Genomic DNA, 19,444 nt, shown 5'->3' with positions numbered 1-19,444 from the left:
TGTGCCAAAGATCTCAGTCATTAATCTGTTTCCTACTATACCTGGCTTTGTTCCCAGCATCCATGAGGTCGGCAATGTCTGTGTAGGAAGTGACCGCCAGTTTTGATAGATCCTCCACATAGGGTCCAAGAAGTGGGTGTTCACGCACACGCAAATTACCCTTGTTTTTTGGATTCAGCAAATCTCGTACTCTCTCACAGTAAATTTCCATGTAGCTCACCTAGGAACACATTATTAAAGTAAATTAAAGGACCTGGAAAAAGAAATCATAGACAGCAAAAAGATTTTTAAAGAAGATTTTAAAAAGCTCTACAGTTAAGAAATCAACCTTTACAAAGTGAAATGTCATAGTTCTAGGCCCTTTTATTTTATTAGGAGTATGCACAGATATCACACTGTGTAGGTTAGAACCTGGCTTCTGACTTTTCATGGAAGGAGAAGAACATAAATAGGTTTTATCTCTGGCACATAGTGGCTTCTACTTGTCTTAGGCAGGAAAGATATGTTAGAAGCAATTTATCAGTTACCATTTTTAAATGTAAACATTACTGTCGGTAATGGAAATTTTAAAATGAGGTCACTCCTACCGCTGGGAAAAAAGAATTCTATCACAGTTAAAACCAAGGAACAATATCAATATTCCAGAGCAGGGAGGACAAGAGAGACCAGCCACTCCAAATGTAAGACTGATCACATTGTTATGAACTATGGACAACACATATACCAAAAGGACCATGGGCTGGCTGATCAGCCATAGTGGGCCTAATTAAGACCTGTGAAGAAGAGGAAGCCAGGGCTGGGGTTATGGCTCGGCAGTAGAGCACTTGCCTAACATTTGTGAGGTACTGACTTCAATTCTCAGTACCACATATAAACAAGTAAAGTAAAGATCCGTCAGCAACTAAAAAAATTTAAAAATTTAAAAATTTAAAAAAAAAAAAAAGAAGAGGAAGCCTCAGACAATAGATATTTCAAAAACTCTTGTCTCATCAGCGGGGCCATGCCAACCACGATGATGAAAGCAATAGGCTGTCATTTCTTAACCTGAGGCAATTACACAATTTATCTAATCAACTCCCCTTCAATTCCATGCTTACCAAACTACCACCAGCATTCCACAAGAGGTCTGTCCACAGAAAAATAATATACTAGGTCTTTCAAAGTGAGTGTTCTGGTCTGGGTCTTAGTTATTCCTCATGGAAAAGTAAAAGCCAACATATTGGGTTTCATAACATCAGCCAAATGAGCTTCACTCAAGGATGGTTTTGATTCCAATTTCTATAAAATCAGCCTTCTAAGCACATAAGTCTCTGATCTGGGATACATTCGCCAGTAGGCCACTTCATGATGCTTCTGGGAATGAGATCCTTCTGTGTCACTGGGCTAGTCAGAAATACAATATAAACTCCTGCATTTTCAACTTTATAAATTTCCAGATACATTTCCCAAGTATCTGAAGTGGAACCTTACCTCCATTTCTACTGCCTTTTTCCTTTATTCAGTTTCTGATCTGTATTTTTATACTGATTTTTTAAAGTCAGTCAAAAATTAAAGAATCTTAAAAGTAACTGATCTATTATGAGAGTAAAACAATAGGACAACAAATATTGTTTGATAGCAGTTCATCCTAGAAATGACATTTTTTTTTTTTTTTTAGAAATGACATTTTAATCATGCTTGCTACTTAAATTCACACAATCCTGAACCCCCAGAAGATAACATGTATCTATCAAAAAACTGCTCCTTTTTCAGTCAAATGTGAGACTAAGTGAACCCAAATAACTTAAGCAAAGGTTAGTGTACATCGTTGCTTATTCTCTACTATGTGAATCCATCCAAAGTCATTACTATGTCTTTTACTTATGAACCAATAATTACAGACCCCATTTGGCAAATTCAATTCACCACACACAACCATCTTCCAGTCATAATTCTAGGCTTCTGATAGACACCAATAAATAACACAGATGCTGCCCTAGTGACCTTTATAATTCCAGCAATGGTGACTGATGAACCGCAAATGCAAAAAGTAGGAAATCTATGAAGTATGTTAGAACATGATGAATAGTACAGGAAAAAGAAAAACAGAACAGGACCAGCAGGATAAGGACTGCTGGGGTAGAGTTACAGGACTAAACACAGTGGTCAGGTTAAGTCTTGCCAAGAGGGTAAGACTTGATCAAGGACTTGAAGGAAGAGGAAAACTTAGTCAAAAAAACATCTAGGGGAAGGGCAGAGGGCATAGCTCAGTAGCAGAGAGCTTGCCTACCATGTGTGAGGCCCTGGGTTTGGTCCCTGCACTGTAAAAAATATATATATTTTTTAAGTTATTAAAAAGGGGTGGTGGGGAGAAACCCAGGGAAAGAAGCTTTCCAGCAGAAGGAAGAGTAAATACAAAGACCGTGAGGAAGGTCGGTTCCTGGTGTGTTCTAGAAAAAGTAAAACACCAATACAGCTGAAGAAGAGAACAGAGAAGTGGGAAAGGAGGTTAGGAAATGTGGGAAGGAACCATCCACCAAGGATCTATGCCATACTTCAAAATAAGTCGGTGAAATCTAATATGAAAGGAAATGGCACTTTCTTTTATTACCTATAACCTTCAACATTCTATCAACTGGTTCAAAAAAGAATGATTATGGGATGAGCTACACTACTGAGAAAATCATTTCAACACAAAGTATTCCTAAAGCACATTCCCCTTTTTGTGTATGACAGTCACAAGGCATAATTCTTTAAAATGTAGAAATTCATGCAATACCTTATAGGTTAAAGAAAAATCCAAAGCAACTAAGTGAAATAATAAGGAATTAAGTCCTACAGAAAAATCACAACACAGGACAGGATGTGGCTTGGTTGTAGAGCACTTGCCTAGCATGTGTGGGGCCATGAACTGAATCCTCAGCACCACAAAGAGAAATAGAAAATCACAGTACATACTAAATTGATGTTATTAAATAGTTTACTTAAAAGGCAGCTTAATTTCTCCTAACAGGCTCACTTTAATAAAACACTTTCAATTACTATGAAAATGAATACCAAAAAGTGTGTGTGTGTGTGTGTGTGTGTGTGTGTGTAACAGCAGCTTCAGAAAACACATACACAAATCAGATAATAATATGACCGATGTGGTTGTCACAATTATAATCCCAGCTAGTTGAGAGGCTGAGACTGGAAGAACACAAGTTACAGGCCAGGCTGGGTAACCTAGAGAAAGCCTATCTCATAAAGTAAAATAAAAAATGGCTAGGGATGTAGCTCAGTGGTAAAGTGCTCCTGAGTTTAGTAATACTCAGTACCAGTGAGTGAGTGAGTGAGTGAGTGAATGAATGAATGAACAAATAAATTTAACGTTGGAGGAACAGAAATACTGAGGCCCTTGGTTTCAACCACAGCTATACTCACCTCTACAGAATAAGACATCTCTTCATTGCAATTGTCATTGATCTTCTCAAAGAGTTCTTCACACAACTAAGGAAGCACAATGAGAGAAAAAATGAATTGTCCAAACCAGAGAAGTACAGTTATTCACAAATGCTAGATGAATTAGCAAGACCCCCTTTCTCTTTCTCTCTCCAAATATACATCATAAACCTCAAGTTAGGATTAATATTTCAAATGAAATTTTTTAAAACTTTGAATACACTCTTCTCATATAATCTTTATTCTCCCCTAAACAACAGAGCCTTACTATTGTTTCCTGAGGAAAAAAGTCACATTTGGGGGAGGAGGGGAAAGCCAGCTTCATACAGAACTTGCATCATCAGCATACTAAACGTGTGTGAATCTGATTATGTATACTTTGCTTGAGAACTGTGACTGTACTGTCAATATTACTGTAACGATGAACCTACAATGACAATATTTGCACTGATACATTACTGATGCCCTATCAATGTCACATTATCAGTGACTATATAATTATAAACTTATAGACACACATAAAGAATTTATACTATTTTGAAGAGACAAATAAGGCGTTTTTAAGAATAATTCTTCCTCCATAAAACTTTTCCTTTACTACTACATCAAGACTCCCACCCTTATATGAGATGCTACTCTATTGCAAAGTGACATCTCTTGAAAGGAAACATTAGATGTTTCTAGATTTAGGAAATTATAAACTTCATCCTATCCCTCATATTTCTTCTTTAAAATATGTTGATTATCTTAATAAAAATAACAAACATCCTACTGAATTTTCCTTTATTCTACTTTAAGGTAATCATATATCCAATGACAATCATACATTAAAGCAATGTGCACTTTGAAAAATGAAATATATATTCATGATTCTCTAGAAGTCTAAATGGAATGTGAAATTTACTGCAAAAGTAGTTTTGAAACAGTGAGTATATTGTTTTAAAAATAAGCTTTTTGAGGGCTGGGACTACAAAGAAGGACAATTCCGAAATATAAGTCTTTTTTTTTGGGTGCTGGGGATCAAACCCAGGGCCTTGTACTTACAAGGCAAGCACTCTACCAAATGAGCTATCTCCCCAGCCCCACAAGTCTTAATACAAACATATTTTAATAGAAAAAAGTGTTTCCTAGTAGGTTCCAATTTTTTCTGAAAAATTCCTAATCTTTATTAATTATTAAACATTTCAATGATATGGCTGAATTTAAAATACACTCCACAAATACAATAGAAAAAGGAGCTCTTAAGTATCTTATTCTCAGATACAGATATGGTGGCATTAGACATCATTAGCAAAAGAACACTTTAAAGTTAACTCCAAATAGATTAATAAAAGGAAACTACAGCTTTGTTATTTAAAAAGGAAGTTCCTTCTAAATACCTTCTCCTTTCCCAAACAACAGAAGATCAAAAGAAATAACAATTATTATTCTTTAAAGAAAAAAAATCAATCTCAGACTGTTCAAAGTTTAAAGTAATAGTTTTAAATTAATAAAACATCTCTGAATACGGTCATCAAGAAACAAAAATGGTCTGGGGACACTGTTGCACGCCTGAGCAACATAGTGAACCCAATCTCCTAAAAAATAAAAATAAAAAAATCACATTCTTTAAAAGTGACCTATACATGGAATTTGAAACGATGAAATCAACAACATTCACTGGGTGTCCCCAACACTCAGAAGACAACTTTAAGAAGCTATAACACTTTTCAAAGGATAAAATAATGAGGCATTGAAGATAGAACAAATCATTATAAAACATTAACTTTCAAACCTTTAAAGGTACATGTCAATCTTTTCCACTCAACCGTACGCTTCTTTGAGGGAAACGAACAGGTTGCTCACCTTTGTACCTTGCATATCATAGTCCTTGAATAAATGTTTGCAAAATAAAAATCCTGTTAAAGCAATTTAAGTTTTTTTGCTGTTTTATTTTTTTACCTGTGGAATGATGCCAGCCTGGCTTTCTTCTTGTTTACCCATCATTGTGTAGGATTTCCCAGCACCAGTCTGCCCATAGGCAAAAATACAGACATTATAGCCCTCAAAGGCATGTAAGAGCATTTCCTTTCCAATGTCATTGTACACACGATTTTGAGACGCAAAACACGGATCTTCAGGCTGTAAAGATTAAGGGGGAAAAATAAATGGCATTTTATTCACATTCTATATTTATTTGATTGCTTCCATAATGAATAATTGCTTATGGATGTTGTACATAAACTTTCCATTAAACAAAATACTTTATTAAGAAAAAATGTTTTATTCTTTAGATAATATTCACTATATCAAAAAATAAATAAATAAATAAAGTCGTAGCAGTGGCACACGCCTGTAATCTCAGCGGCTCGGGAAGCTGAGGCAGGAAGATTGCCAGTTCAAACCCAGTCTCAATAACTTAGCGAGGTGCTAAGCAACTCAGTGAGACCCTGTCTCTAATAAATACAAAAAAATAGGTCTGAGGATGTGGCTCAGTGATCAAGTGCCTCTGAGGTCAATCCCCGGTCACCCCTTCCCCCCAAAAATGAAGTCATGCTTGACCACACTTACAAAACAAGAATTAGACCAGTTCCAGCAGGGAAAAGACTAACAGGAAAGTAAAGAGGAGAAAGGACACTCACCGAGGTGTGAGACCAATAGGAGTAGTCGAAGCTGAAGGACTTTGGTGCTTCCTTTGGGTTCTTTGGGTTAATAATACCTAGAGGATGAAATTGTTTCCATTAAGTTCCTCAATTACAAGTTCATTAATTCAACATATTACATTATATGTTCAAAACATCTAAATCAGTATATTCACAGCAATGAATCTCAATACGGCAATCAAAACATAAAAGTCTTTGTACATACATAAAAATCAAAATCAAAACATTTTAAAGACATAATTTACATATGGAACTTGCAAAAAATCAGACCAACAATAGTGGGTGTTACCAATATTCAGAAAAGAGGCTAATATACAATGGGTTCTCAGAAAATATTCTGTGATTGAATGTTTATCCTCCTTAGAGAAAGGAACTATGTTACTAGTTTAAGGTACCTCGTTTGAAATATGTCAACAAACCAGAAATAAATAATTATAAAAGTACTATATTAATCCAACCATAATTTGTGACCAACTCTTTTTAAAGATCTTACTATCCACTTCAGAAAAGCATTTGAAAATGAAGTATTCGTTGCAGAAATAATCTTATTTCTGAAATCCATAGTTGACAATAATGAACATGTAAGTTATTACATATATATGTATGTGCATGTATGTGTTTATACAGTAGAACCACAGACTACTACATAATCTATTGAATGTTAAATTACTGTTTGAAGTCATTGATCATATTAAAAGTGATTTCTTATGTTTAATCCATCCTATACTTCAGGGGCTGACTGAATAGTAAAGCTTAATATCTTCCTTTTTCATACACACGAAGCTTCTAGCTCCTCATATTTCACATGGAACAGAATCTTTGTAACATGTGGTCATGAAATCTGAAAAGACTGGACAGCTTAACAAATCTGCTTCTCTAAGACGGGGCCATATCCAACTCTATCAGTGAGATCAGGATTAAAAAATAAATCTGTCTCAGGCAGCTGCTGCCCAGGACACAAATAGCAACAGTTGCTATGGTGCTCAGTTCTCTCTCCCTGGATTCCACTGGGTACAGCCACACACTTATGTTCCAACCTCAAATGCTGACAGAGTATTAATAAGGCCCACTCTGTACATAATCATGTGACAAGGGAACACAGTTCTAGAAAGAACATCTCCCTACACACAAATGGTAATCTAAGCAAGGAAGTGTACCTCTTTTTTTTTTTTTTTTTTTGGGGGGGGCACTAACAAGGGATTGAACTCAGAGGCACTCAACCACTGAGCCACGTCCCCAGCCCTATTCTGTATTTTATTTAGAGATGGGGGGTCTCACTGAGTTGCTTAGCACCTCACTTTTGCTGAGGCTGAGTTTGAACTGGCAATCCTCCTGCCTCAGCCTCCAGAGCTCCTGGGATTGCAGGCATGTGCCACTGGGCCCGGCAGGGAAGTATACTTCTAATCAAAAGGTAGTATATACAAGATTTAAAAAACTGCCAACATATAAAGAGCAGTTACTCAGAGGCAGAAGTACTTTCTGTTTAATTATCTTTTTAATTCTCCCAACCACTCAAGAGGCAAATGTTTTCTCATTCTCATGGTATAGGTGAAACCATTTGTATGACGTAGAGGTTAAATAACATACCCAAGGCTACAGAGCTAGCTAGAAGCAGATCTACAATCTGAACCTGGAGAGGCTCCAAAGCTCATATTTTTAGCCAATGCCATCATTTAAATGCCAATTCTCTATGCCTGTGAGTGACTGCCATGGCAAAGGACAGTAAGGCATCTTTATGCATATGCATAATTATACCACCTCAAAATTAAACCACCACTATTATTTAAAACTCCCTATCCATTTAAAAAATTGGGAATTACAAGGATTATACAACACACAAACTCTACCAACAAAATGGAAGTTAGCATCCCACTGCATGATCCAGATTCTGGATTTCAGGGAGTTGGCAATAAGAAGTCTGATAAAGTCAGCACAGTGGCACACGACTATAATCCCAGCAGCACAGGAGGTTGAGGCAGGAGGATCACAAGTTCAAAGCCAGCCTTAGCAACATAGCAAGACCCTGTCTCAAATTTTTTTTTTTTTTTTTTAAATTTTTAAAAGGCTGGAGATGTGGCTTAGTGGTTAAGCAGTCTTGGGTTCAATCCCATGTGCAAAAAAAAAAAAAAAAAAAAAAAAAAAACTGATGAGACGCACAGGGCACTCCCTCTGAAGTACCTTCGCCACTTAAAAACAAAACAAAATATTTCCAATCTCTGCAAATTTTTCTATTATAAAACTTTTAAGTCATATTTCATAAATCCTTTTAGCTGCCAACTTCTGAGAAAGGACCAATTCTCGGATCCTATTCCATAGTTGTTTTTTTTCTAGGAAAGAAAAAGAAAACTACACCAATGAGCGAACTTATTCAAGGCACACACAATCCTCTCTTCCTTCTGAGCATTCTCTTCTCCCAGATCTGTAAAAATTCTAACACCATTACATTTTCCTAACTTATATCTTCAAAACCAATCTACTATGGGCTGGGGTTATGGCTCAGTGGCAGAGTGTTTGCCTAGCAGGTGTGAGGCACTGGGTTTGATCCTCAGCCCCACATAAAAATAAAGGTATTGTGTCCATCTAAAAAATTCTTTTAAAAAAAATCTACGTACTTCTTAAAGAACTGCCTCTATCTTTACTTCTTAAAGAACTACCTCTATCAACAATGGACACCTTTTAACATATACAATTTTTTTTAAAAAGCTCTTTATAGGACTGGGAATGTAGCTCAGTGGTAGAGTGTTTTCATGGCATGTGCAAGGACCTGGAAATGCAAAGAAATCCCCAGAAATGCAGGAAAAAAAGACTCTTTATATTTAACAAACAAGATTAAATTTACCTACAATATTTAAAAGAATTCAATTCCCAAATGAGAGATATAAGACACTTTAGTACAATGTAAAAATTCAATATCACTGTTACCTCTTTTGGAGGGAAGTTACCAGGAGCTTCAGAAGGCACTGGTGATGTCTACATCTACAGAGTATCTACAGAGTTATTTTATTCTTCATAATTACATAAACATCTTATTATCTTGAATATATATTTCCTAATAAAAAAATTTTTAAACCATAGGACTTGTAAATGTAAAAGATTTTTATAGGGATAAAATGTCAATGACAGTATTTAGACTAATCAAATCATCTATAAAATCCATAAAGGCCACTGTTACTTCCATAGACAATGACTTAGTGTTTTTAAATATGTCAAACGATATTTCTTGTTATTTTCTTTTTTTTTTTTTTCCTAGTACTGAAGATTGAACCCATGAACCTTTTACCTTTGAGTTACATCCCTAGTCCTTTTTAATTTTTATTTTGATATAGGGTCTTGGAAAGTTGCCCAGGCTAGTTGGAAACTTGTGATCCTCCTGCCTCTGGTTCTAAAGTAGCAGGCATATGCCACCATACCCAGCAGGAATTTTCTTTCTGAATTAAAAATGGTTGAGATCTACCTCCCTACCTCTAACCCTATAAAGAAACAGGAAGTTTCTGACAATTAAAAGGGAGGGGGAGCAGCTCAGGAGGCTAAGGCAGAAGGAGCATAGGTTTGAAGCCAGCCTCAGCAACTTAGTGAGGCACTAAGCTAACTTAGATCCTGTCTCAAAATAAAATATAAAAAGGGCTGGGGATTTTTGGTTCAGTAGTTAAGTGCCATTGGAGTCAATCCCTAGTACCAAAAGAAGGTGGGGGGGCGGGGGCAATATTACTCTGTCCTGTACTAGAATACTGGATTTGGAATAAAGGACTTACATATTAGTATATAATTTAATATTCTAAAATTATTAAGAAATATATTTAGATTTTTTGTGTGACTCTGGGTATTACCCCATTACCTCTTTAAAATTAAGGTACTACCTAGAGTTCACAGAGTAAGTTAAGCCAGGTATGGAGGCACACACCTGAAATCCCAGTGATTCAGGAGGTTGAGGAACGATCACAGGTTTGAGGCTAGCCTCAGCAACTTAGCAAGACTCTATATCAAAATAAAATATAAAAAGAGATGGTAATACAACTCAGTGGTAAAGTATCCCTTGGTTTAATCCCTAATACTCCCCTCTCCAAAAAAAAATAATAATAATAATTAAATAAGTAACATACTACACAAATATTGTGGGGTTTTTTTGTACCAGGGATTGAACTCAGGGGCACTTAACCACTGAGTCACATCCCCAGCCCTACTTTGTATTTTATTTAGCTCCTCACTTTTGCTGAGGCTGGCTTTGAACTCTCAATCCTCCTGCCTCAGCCTCTCAAGTCAGCACAAACGTTAATTTTAAAACAAAAACAGCTTTCTTGTTTTAAATTCTCTCTATATTTACTGGGTATGATAATAATATTCCATGGTCTTTTAATCAAAGCAAGAAAAGTCCAAGATTAATTAATAAAGTAAGTGACAGCATGAAACAATTTTACTTCTTCCTGGTTAAAAAATAAAAAGAGCCAAAGCACATCATTCAGGTCCTTTCTTAGCTGTGGCATCAAACACCTGGACATCCTACCACATCATAAATTCCACAAGTGGTAGAGTGCTTGCCTCGCAAGCACAAGGCCCTGGGTTCAATCCCTAGAAAGGCAAAAAAAAAAAAAAAAAAAAAAAAAAAACCAAAAATTCCACAAGTATATGGACCACATCTTATGGATTCTCCATACTGCCCTACACCAAAGAGGCACTAACACAAATGTCCTCCATGTCAGTTACTATTTTAATTTGACTGAATTCTATACCAATTTTTAGGAGAACAGAAAGAACCAAGATAGTGTACACCTGCAATATATGCATAAAACACCAGTAGATTTTATCCACTTTGAGAGAGAAAACTGAATTATTGAAAGACTGGGTAATAACGCAGTAGTTCTCATTGCAAGGAAAACTGAGCTAAAATACAGGGTGTAGGGTTCTAATTTGTTTCTCTGAAAGCATGCACATTAAACTGAGATAATAGTAATTAATGAAAGCATTCAACATATAAGCCAAATTTTCCCCAATGTAAAAGCTGTTACAAATGTAGCACCTACTCCCAGAATCAAGTGTCATCAGCATGCTGTCTTTGTTGAGGGCAAATCAACATCTGCCCAAGGAATGGACTCCAGTCATATTTTTGAGGACCAGAGTCAGAACAGAACTCTGTTTTAAGCACTGTAGAGTTTGTATTACTTCATTTCTTGTGCCACTTTTCAAGAGCCCCCTTTAAAACTTCTGCACCTAAGGTCGCTCTCTGATCCAGGTTTCTCTGGACACACAGTGGACTGCGGACCTGGACACTGCCCCCTCACATCAAACATCCAATTTTTCACTGATGATCCTGAAGTCATTTGAACTGTCTTCTCTTACCCTGCAACTCTGATCTAACCTGGCAGTTTTATATTCAAGTATCTCCAGGAAGCCACATTTCTCCCCACCATCATCACTACAACCCTGATCCAAACCACCAACTCTCTAGCCTGGATGATTATAATGCCTCCTAACTTCTCTGTGGAAGAAGGTGTGTACACAGAACACACCACCTGCTGCAGAGGGTTTAGAAATTTTTGCTTGCCTTTTGTATAATACAATTAAGTCCCATGAGAGCTGCATCTAGCATGAGAAATCCATGAGTCCCAGTATATGGCATTCATAGAAGCAAGTGAGAGAAGAGTAAGTATTCCTACATAAAAAAAAAAACACTACCTCGTGATCCATGACTGAGCTTTTTCTTACAATACGAGCTAATATTCGATCATCAAAAGGTGAGTTGAGGGGCTGGGGATATAGCTCAGTTGGTAGAGTGCTTGCCTCATAAGCACAAGGCCCTGGGTTCAAATCCCCAGCACCGGAAGAAAAAAAAAAAAAAAGGTGAGTTGACCTAAAAAATATTACTGGAAGACATTTTTAAGGATTTTGCCAATGGAAGAAATAGAATACTACGGAGGCTTTAATTTGACTCTGCCCTAAATATCAAATGCGATCCTAGGTCCATCTATAACTTGGGTACATAATTACTCTGTAAGTTTCAATTTTCTTATATGTAAAATGGATATAATAATAATAGTGCCTAACTTTATAGAATTGTTATGAGAATAAATGACTAATCCATGTCAAGTTTAGCTCAAGGCCTAGCACAAGGCAAATGTTCAAATCATTATGTCATTGAACAAATTCCTGAGTGTCTACAATGCCTCAGACCTGAAGATAACTAGTGAAAACAAATCCCTACCCTTCATGGAGCTTATGTTCTAGTGAAGAAGGTAATTAACTATTAGACATAGTATAATGTTAGAAAGAAAAATAAAGCAGGGTCAGAAAATAAAAAATGCCAGTGGAAGTGGTAGAGGAGGTTACTTGAAATCAGAGTAGGCAGGCTGCCACCTCTGAAGAGGTAACATTTGAGCAGGGACCTAATTGAAATTTAAGAAATAGCAAGACCACTGTTACGGTTTGGATCTGGAATGTCCTGCCAAAGGCTTGGTCCCCACGCAGTAGCTTTCAGAGGCAAGGCTTTGAGGAAGTGATTGCATCACGATGGCTCTAACCTCATCAATGGATTAGTTCACTGATGAATTCATAGCTGACTGGGCTATTGGGAGGTGGTAAAAAACATAGGAGGTGGGACTTATTTGAAGGAAGTAGGTCTTGGGGGCATGCCATTGGGGACTATATCTTGTCCCCAGCCCCTTTCCCCACCCTCTGCTTCCTGGTTGCCATGAGGTAAACAGCTTTGTTCCATCACACCTGTCCACCATGATGTTCTGCCTTACCACAGGCCTAAAGCTATGGGGCAAAGCAACCACGGACTGAAACCCATGAGCCAAAATAAATCTTTCTTCCCTTTCAGTTGATTTTATCTGGACTTCTGTCACAGTAACAGAAAACTAATGAATACAACCATACTGTAAATGATGAGAGATGTGAACTCTGGCAATTCAGGGGCCAAATCTAGTGAGATCTTGTGGCCCAGGTGAGAATTTTTAGTTTTACTCTAAAAATAAGAAGAAACCAATGAAGAATTTTAAGCAGAGGGGCAGCATGATCTAATTTATACCTCTAAAACATGTCTGGCTACTATATGGAGACATGGGCAGAAAGCAGACAGGAAGCTGTTGTAGTACTGATTTGGGCTAGAGTAAAAATGATGAAAAGTGATTGGATTCAGGATATATCATGAAGGCAAAAACAACAGGACTTACTGATAAGCTGCATGGAATCTGTGAGAAAAAGGGAAAAGGCAAGAATGACTATTTTTGATCTGTGCAACTAAAAGACTTTCAAATAAAGTTAAGCTGGCACCTGGGTGGACAACTCTAGTGTCCTTACAGAAAGGTCCAGGCAGGAGAAATTCATCTGGGAGTCACTGTTCCAATGGGACTGGGTGAAATCACCTACGGGGTCTGTCTTCTCTGGAGAGAGAAAAATAAGAACAAAGGCTTGTTTGGGTGAGGAAGAACTAAGAGTAGCCTAGAAGGAGGGCAATCAGGAGGGCATGGGGCATAGCAGTCAGGATATGAAGTGGTTCAGGAGGCAGGCAAGCTATATTCTCTACAATTATTACAATGATCATTATTTAGTGATCATTACTAAAACCGTCTTCAGGACTCCCTAAGGACTGAGCCTTTGTTCAGACTGCCTCATGATTTTCCAATTCCTTGCTCTGCTAACCTGCTCCTTTGGGTCTTGGCTCCAATAACCATCCAAATCTTGTCTGGTTTCAAAGCTGTTTTCCTGAGTCCTCCCTTCATTAAACTGAAAGGCAGCCACAACATGTAAGATCTGAATTCCCCCCGCCAAGTGCAAAGGGGATGACCCCTCATTCATCCTCTCCATACAACCCTCACACCTTCCCAGTCCTCAAAACTATAATCCTCATGCTATATCTAACATTGGTTACCTCAGGAGAGCCACAGACACTCCAGAGACTTGACTTGATCCTTATCCATGAGAAACATCTTCAAAACAATGATCAAAAAATGTTACTTATAAACCACAGCTACCATGTTCTCTTTCTTGGAGCCTCTCCAAGTCAAAATTATTAGTCTTATAGAGTCTGTTAAATCCCTCAGTTTTACCCCCTTTTCTCCTTTTTTCCAATTTTGTTACCTTGGCATTTTTATGCAGAAATGATGTTTTCATCACTGAGTCCTAGAAAATATGGCAGTCAAAACAACATTTGTACTTAAAAGCCTTTTTATTCTCCAGGATAAATGTGTTTATCTAATATTTCAAAGTCTCTAATGTAGTAATTATACTGTTGCTGGCAAACTACTAGATTTTTATCTGTGGCTATAATTAAAGTATCAGTGTGGCAACACTAACTTTATATTAACTTTTCTCACAAAGCATATCTGTGGCTTGTTAAAAATTCCAGTGTTATCTTCAGTACAACCTTCCTCTTCCAAAATCCTCCAATACCAAAAATTAAGAAAAATGGCACACAATACAAAAACACTGTGTGCTCCAATTATATTTCAAAACCATAATATCAAAACCTATAGATGGCCTCACAGTAATATATTTCTGAAAATAATAGTAAAATGGTATAAAGCATATTGTCATAAAGCAAATTTGAGCAAAAAACTTATCATAAAGCTCCTTAACAGTTTAAAATAACAAATTTAGATTTCTGATCTTACAAAACAGGCATAAATGTACTGTATGTGTTCATCATAATCTCAATCCTAGAGCTCTAGAAAATAAATATACAGTCAGGTGCAGTGGCCCACACCCGAAATCCCAGCAACTTGGAAGGCTGAGGCAGGAGGATCACAAGTTCAAAGCCAGCCTCAGCAACTTAGCAAGGTCCTAAGCAACTTGGCAAAACTCTTTCAAGGAGCTGGGGTTGTATATAGCTTAGTGGTAAAAACCCTTGCCTAGCACACGAGAGGCACTGGGTTGGATCCTCAGTACCACATGAAAATAAATAAATAAAATAAAGGCACTGTGGTCCATCTACAACTTAAAAAAAAAAAATTATTTTTTAAAGTCTGAAAATAAAAAAAATTTAAATGGGGGGGGCGGCGCCTTGGGATGTAGCTCAGTGGTTAAGTACCCCTAGGTTCAATCCCCAGTACCAAATAAATTAATATGCAATAAGGAAAAAAAAAACCTGCAACTCCTCAGTGTCATTATGTGATCACTGTGATATAAAATAAGCTAGTTACAATACTTTTTAAACTCTCAGTTAACAGTTCTGCTCTTCCCAAACAAACAATGATTTCAAAGAGACATGATTTGGAAGGCCTAAAGCTCACTGAATCCAAGGGACCCAAAGATTTCTAAACTGGTAATTATAACCCTCCCCTCCTTTTTTACATGACTTTCCTCCGTCAAGAAGAGACACCAAGATAAATCTTAACCTAACAGTAAAATTCAAATTAGACATTCAGTATTCACTATTGCTGAACAGAATAATGGAACAACTATCTTAAGAGGTGACACACAGGGCACAGAGGACAAGGGTGAGGAGAGGCAGCTAAGTTCATTTTCCGGTTCTCCCAATTCCCAGATTCATGAGAGGCCAGGCAAGTGGGCCAACACCTCCAGGCCTCAGTGCCACCTTCTGTGAAATGAGGAAAATTAGAGTACCATTATTGTGATGGTGCCTAAGTGTGCCTGTCACAGCTTAAGTGTTTGTTGTTGTTAATTACTAAACATGGTATTTTTCCTCAACAAAAGACAATTTAAAAAATAAAGGTTTTTGTTTTTCCTTTCACCCATTTTGCCTCCTCAAGTTTATTCACAATGAAAGGAACTCCGGTATCAGACCAGAACAATGTCTGGGGAAACAATATATGTAGTGAAATCATTTCCTCACAGTGCAGCTTCTGCTAATTCTGGCCCTTCAGTTCCCTGTTCTCCAAAACAAAGGGTTTCTCACACATTTCCTACCTTTCCCCTCCCTGATCTGGAAGCCCAGTCTCAGTGCTTTCCTAACAGTCATCACACTATTTCGATTATTATGCATATCTAAGACAAGGCTAAAAAGATTGGTGGCCTTGCAGCCTGTATGCTGAGCAGCAAAAACCTAATTTCCCACAGACATTTGAAAATCTAATTTCATATTTCTTATTCCTAACACTTATATGTACACAGCTTCGCCCCCCTAGACAATACAATTAAAAACAGTCTTAGCCTATTATAATACCCATTCCTTGATGACAGAGCAAAAATTAAATCTATGAATGACCACTGTGCCTAACAGGACTAGAAGTAGTGGTTCCTTTAAAGTTAACTGGCTTTCCAGACTGTCCACTCCCATTACAAAGTTTCACATTTCACTGGGCAATTACCAAAAGCAATCAGCACCACGTTACTGGCATGAGCTTTTAAAAAGAACTCCAAAATATCTCTTAAGAGTTGCAAAGAAGGATAGAAGGAAGGAGGGAAGGGAAGGGACGAACCAACCTCTGGACATGAGAAACCAAAAGCACACATAGAAGTTTTTCAATTTGAATATTCATCAAGGCAACCTCAAAAGACTAGAGAGTAAGATGCAAAGCATCAAAGAAAGAAGACTAGATTTCCTATTATTAAAAGAAAAAAAAGGGCTGGGGAGATAGCTCAGTCGAAAAAAAAACTTTTTGTCCTGTTGTCTCTCTTAGATGATTTGATGTGAAAACAATTTAAGTAGTTGAGGAAGTTTAAATTATATAATGTAACAAAAAGCAATTCCAAATACACAAAAGAAAAAGCCCGCTCCAACTCTGTGATCGTTTCAATAATTTTTTGCTCTTATATTCCCCACTTCAAGTAATTTAGGCACTAAAATTAACCAGAAAAAAAATTTAATTTTTCAAATACCATATTATTTCATTTGATCCTTATGATAACCATGCAACTTTTTATTTTTATTTTTTGATGTTGGGGATTGAACCCTGCATGATGCATCTGCTAAACACGCACTCTATGCATTATAACACTGAGATACACCGTAGCCCAACGTCTCCATTAGAATCTAAAGCTCAAGTGCCTGACAACAGAGGAAGAATTAAATAAAATATGGGTACACTCTTGCCCTGAAATCTTAATTTTAAGCATATTTAAGAAACAGGGGGGCTGAGGCTATAGCTCAGTGGTAGAGCGCTTGCCTAGCATGTGTGAGGCACTGGGCTCAATTCTCAGCACCACATATAAATAAATGAATAAAATAAAGGCATTCTGTTCACCTACAACTACAAAAAAAAAATTTTAAAGCGGGCGAAGGGCTGGGGATATAGCTCAATGGCAATGGTAGAGTACTCACCTATCATGCATAAGGCACTGAATTCAACACCCAGCATCAGAAGAAAGTGGAGGAGGAGCTAGAAGGGAAAGAAAGAGGAGGGGAAGGAAGGGGAGGGGAGAGGAAGGGTTGAGAGAGCAAGGGAGGAAGAAAACCAAAAGCCAGGTGTGGTGATGCACATCTGTAAAATTCCGGCTACTGGAAAGACTGAGGCAGAAGGATACCAAGTTCAAGGACAGCCTGGGCAACTTAGGAAGACCCTATCTTCAAAATGAAACATAAAAATAGCTGGGGATGTGGCTCAGTGGGAGAACACCTCTGTGTTCGATCCCTAGTAGTGGCACCAAAAAAATAAAAGAGAAAGAAAAAAATGTGCTCAATAAATTAACTGAATTAATGTGTAATAGTGGGCATTTTACTATTATTTAATATAGCAGTTTCATGCTCAAGTGAAAGGAAAAAAAATTTTTTCGGTATACACGTTGGGACTTCAGTCTCCCTTGATTAATTCATCTATTCATTTGCTGAATATTTACTAAATAACAGGCACTAAGGCTATGTACTGAGAACAAGACAGATAAGGACCTTATTTTCTGAGTTAACCCTCCCTATTAGTAAAAAAAAACACTGAAACATTTCGTTATAATTAAGTGTGATGCCGCTATTAAGCACACTATAAGTGCTGGTATTGTGGCTCAGTAGTAAAGCACTTGTCTCACCTATATGAGGCACTGGGTTTGATCCTCAGCACCACATAAAATAAATAAATAAAATAAAGGTATTGTGTCCATCTACAGCTAAAAATATTTTTTAAAAAACACTATAAGCATTAAGGTACAAATATTAAAGAACTAGAACAAGATGACAGGAAATCTTTATTACTGAAATAGACCATACATCTGAAGAAGTCAATTCTGTTGCTGAAGGACACTAATGAATCACATTACTTTGTAAAAAAAAAAATAGTTAACCTTAATTTGTCCTTAAGGAAAAAGAAGCAGGTAGACTTAACCAAAGTCAGCTTTGGGATTAACTGTTCTGATATAATCTATTTAAGAATGAACCAAGGGGGTCTGGGGTTGAGGTTCAGTGGTAGAGCGGTTATCTAGCACCTATGAGGCACTGGGTTCGATCATAAACCACATAAAAATAAATTTAAAAATAAAGGCATTAAAAAAGAGTTTTAAAAAATATGAACCAAGGGCTGGGGTTGTGGCTCAGTGCAAGAGCACTTGCCTAGCATGTATGAGGCACTGGGTTCGATCCTCAGCACCACAGATAAATAAATAAAATAATGGTTCACCAACACACAAAAACAAAAACAAAAAAAATGAATGAAACAAGGGCTCTGAGTATAGCTCAGTGGTAAAACATTTGCCCAGCATGCATGAGGCCCTAATTCAATCCTCTGCATTGCAAAAGAAAGAAAAGAATTCCAATAATTACACTTTAAAAAAAAAACTTTAAGCCAGGTGTGGTGGTGCACGCCTGTAATCCCAGAAACTCCAGAGGCAGAAGGAGGCTTTTGAGTTCAAACCCAGCCTCAGAACTTAGGGAGGCCCTAAGCAACTCAGAACCTGTCTCTAATAAAATATGAAAAAGGGCTGGGGATGTGGCTCCGTGGTTAAGCACCCCTGGGTTCAATCCCTGATTTAAAAAAAAAAACTAACATAAAAAATACCTTCTAGGGGCTGGGTATATAGCATAGTTGGTAGAGTGCTTGCCTCTCATGCACAAGGCCCTGGGTTCAATTCCCAGCACCACAAATAAATAAATAAATAAATTAATTAATTAATTAATTAATTAATTAATTAAATAAAATGAAAATAAACACCTTCTAGATATATTATTCCCCTGTAAACACCTAAAAAAACTTTTGAAATTAGGATGTTGGACTGGGTGTGTAGCCAGGAATAGTGCACGTGCTGAGCATCAACAAAGCCCTGGCTTTAATGCCCAAACATTAAAAAAAAAAAAAAAGGAATAAAATAAAAGGCCAGCCTTTGAGACCCTGTCTCAAAATAAAAAATAAGCGGTAGGGGTGGGCTGTGGCTGTAGCTCAGTGGCATAGCACCTGCCTAGCATGTGAGGCATGCTAGGTTCAATCCTTGGCACCTTATAAAAATAAATAAAATATATATTTTTTAAGGGGTTAGGAGGTGTAGTTCAGTGGTAGAGCAGCCCTGGG

General features: G+C 37.2%; 1 protein-coding gene across 11 annotated transcripts in view; it reads right to left on the bottom strand.

Moving 5' to 3' along the window:
- KIF1B (kinesin family member 1B) overlaps positions 1 to 19,444 on the bottom strand; it is a 147,364-nt gene that overhangs the window by 99,253 nt on the left and 28,667 nt on the right. For all 11 annotated transcript variants that reach the window (XM_079142610.1, XM_079142611.1, XM_079142617.1 and 8 more), the window contains exons 3-6: positions 6,042 to 6,118; positions 5,362 to 5,541; positions 3,403 to 3,468; positions 42 to 220 (exon numbers count right to left, since the gene is read on the bottom strand). In XM_079142610.1, coding sequence (XP_078998736.1) covers positions 42 to 220; positions 3,403 to 3,468; positions 5,362 to 5,541; positions 6,042 to 6,118 — 502 coding nt within the window. The remainder of the gene's footprint in view (positions 1 to 41; positions 221 to 3,402; positions 3,469 to 5,361; positions 5,542 to 6,041; positions 6,119 to 19,444) is intronic.

This window comes from Sciurus vulgaris, assembly GCF_902686455.1.
Source record: "Sciurus vulgaris genome assembly, chromosome: 1".
NCBI lineage: Eukaryota > Metazoa > Chordata > Mammalia > Rodentia > Sciuridae > Sciurus > Sciurus vulgaris.
The sequence above is the reverse complement of the archived record's forward strand: the minus strand, read 5'-3'. Positions and strand labels throughout refer to the sequence as shown.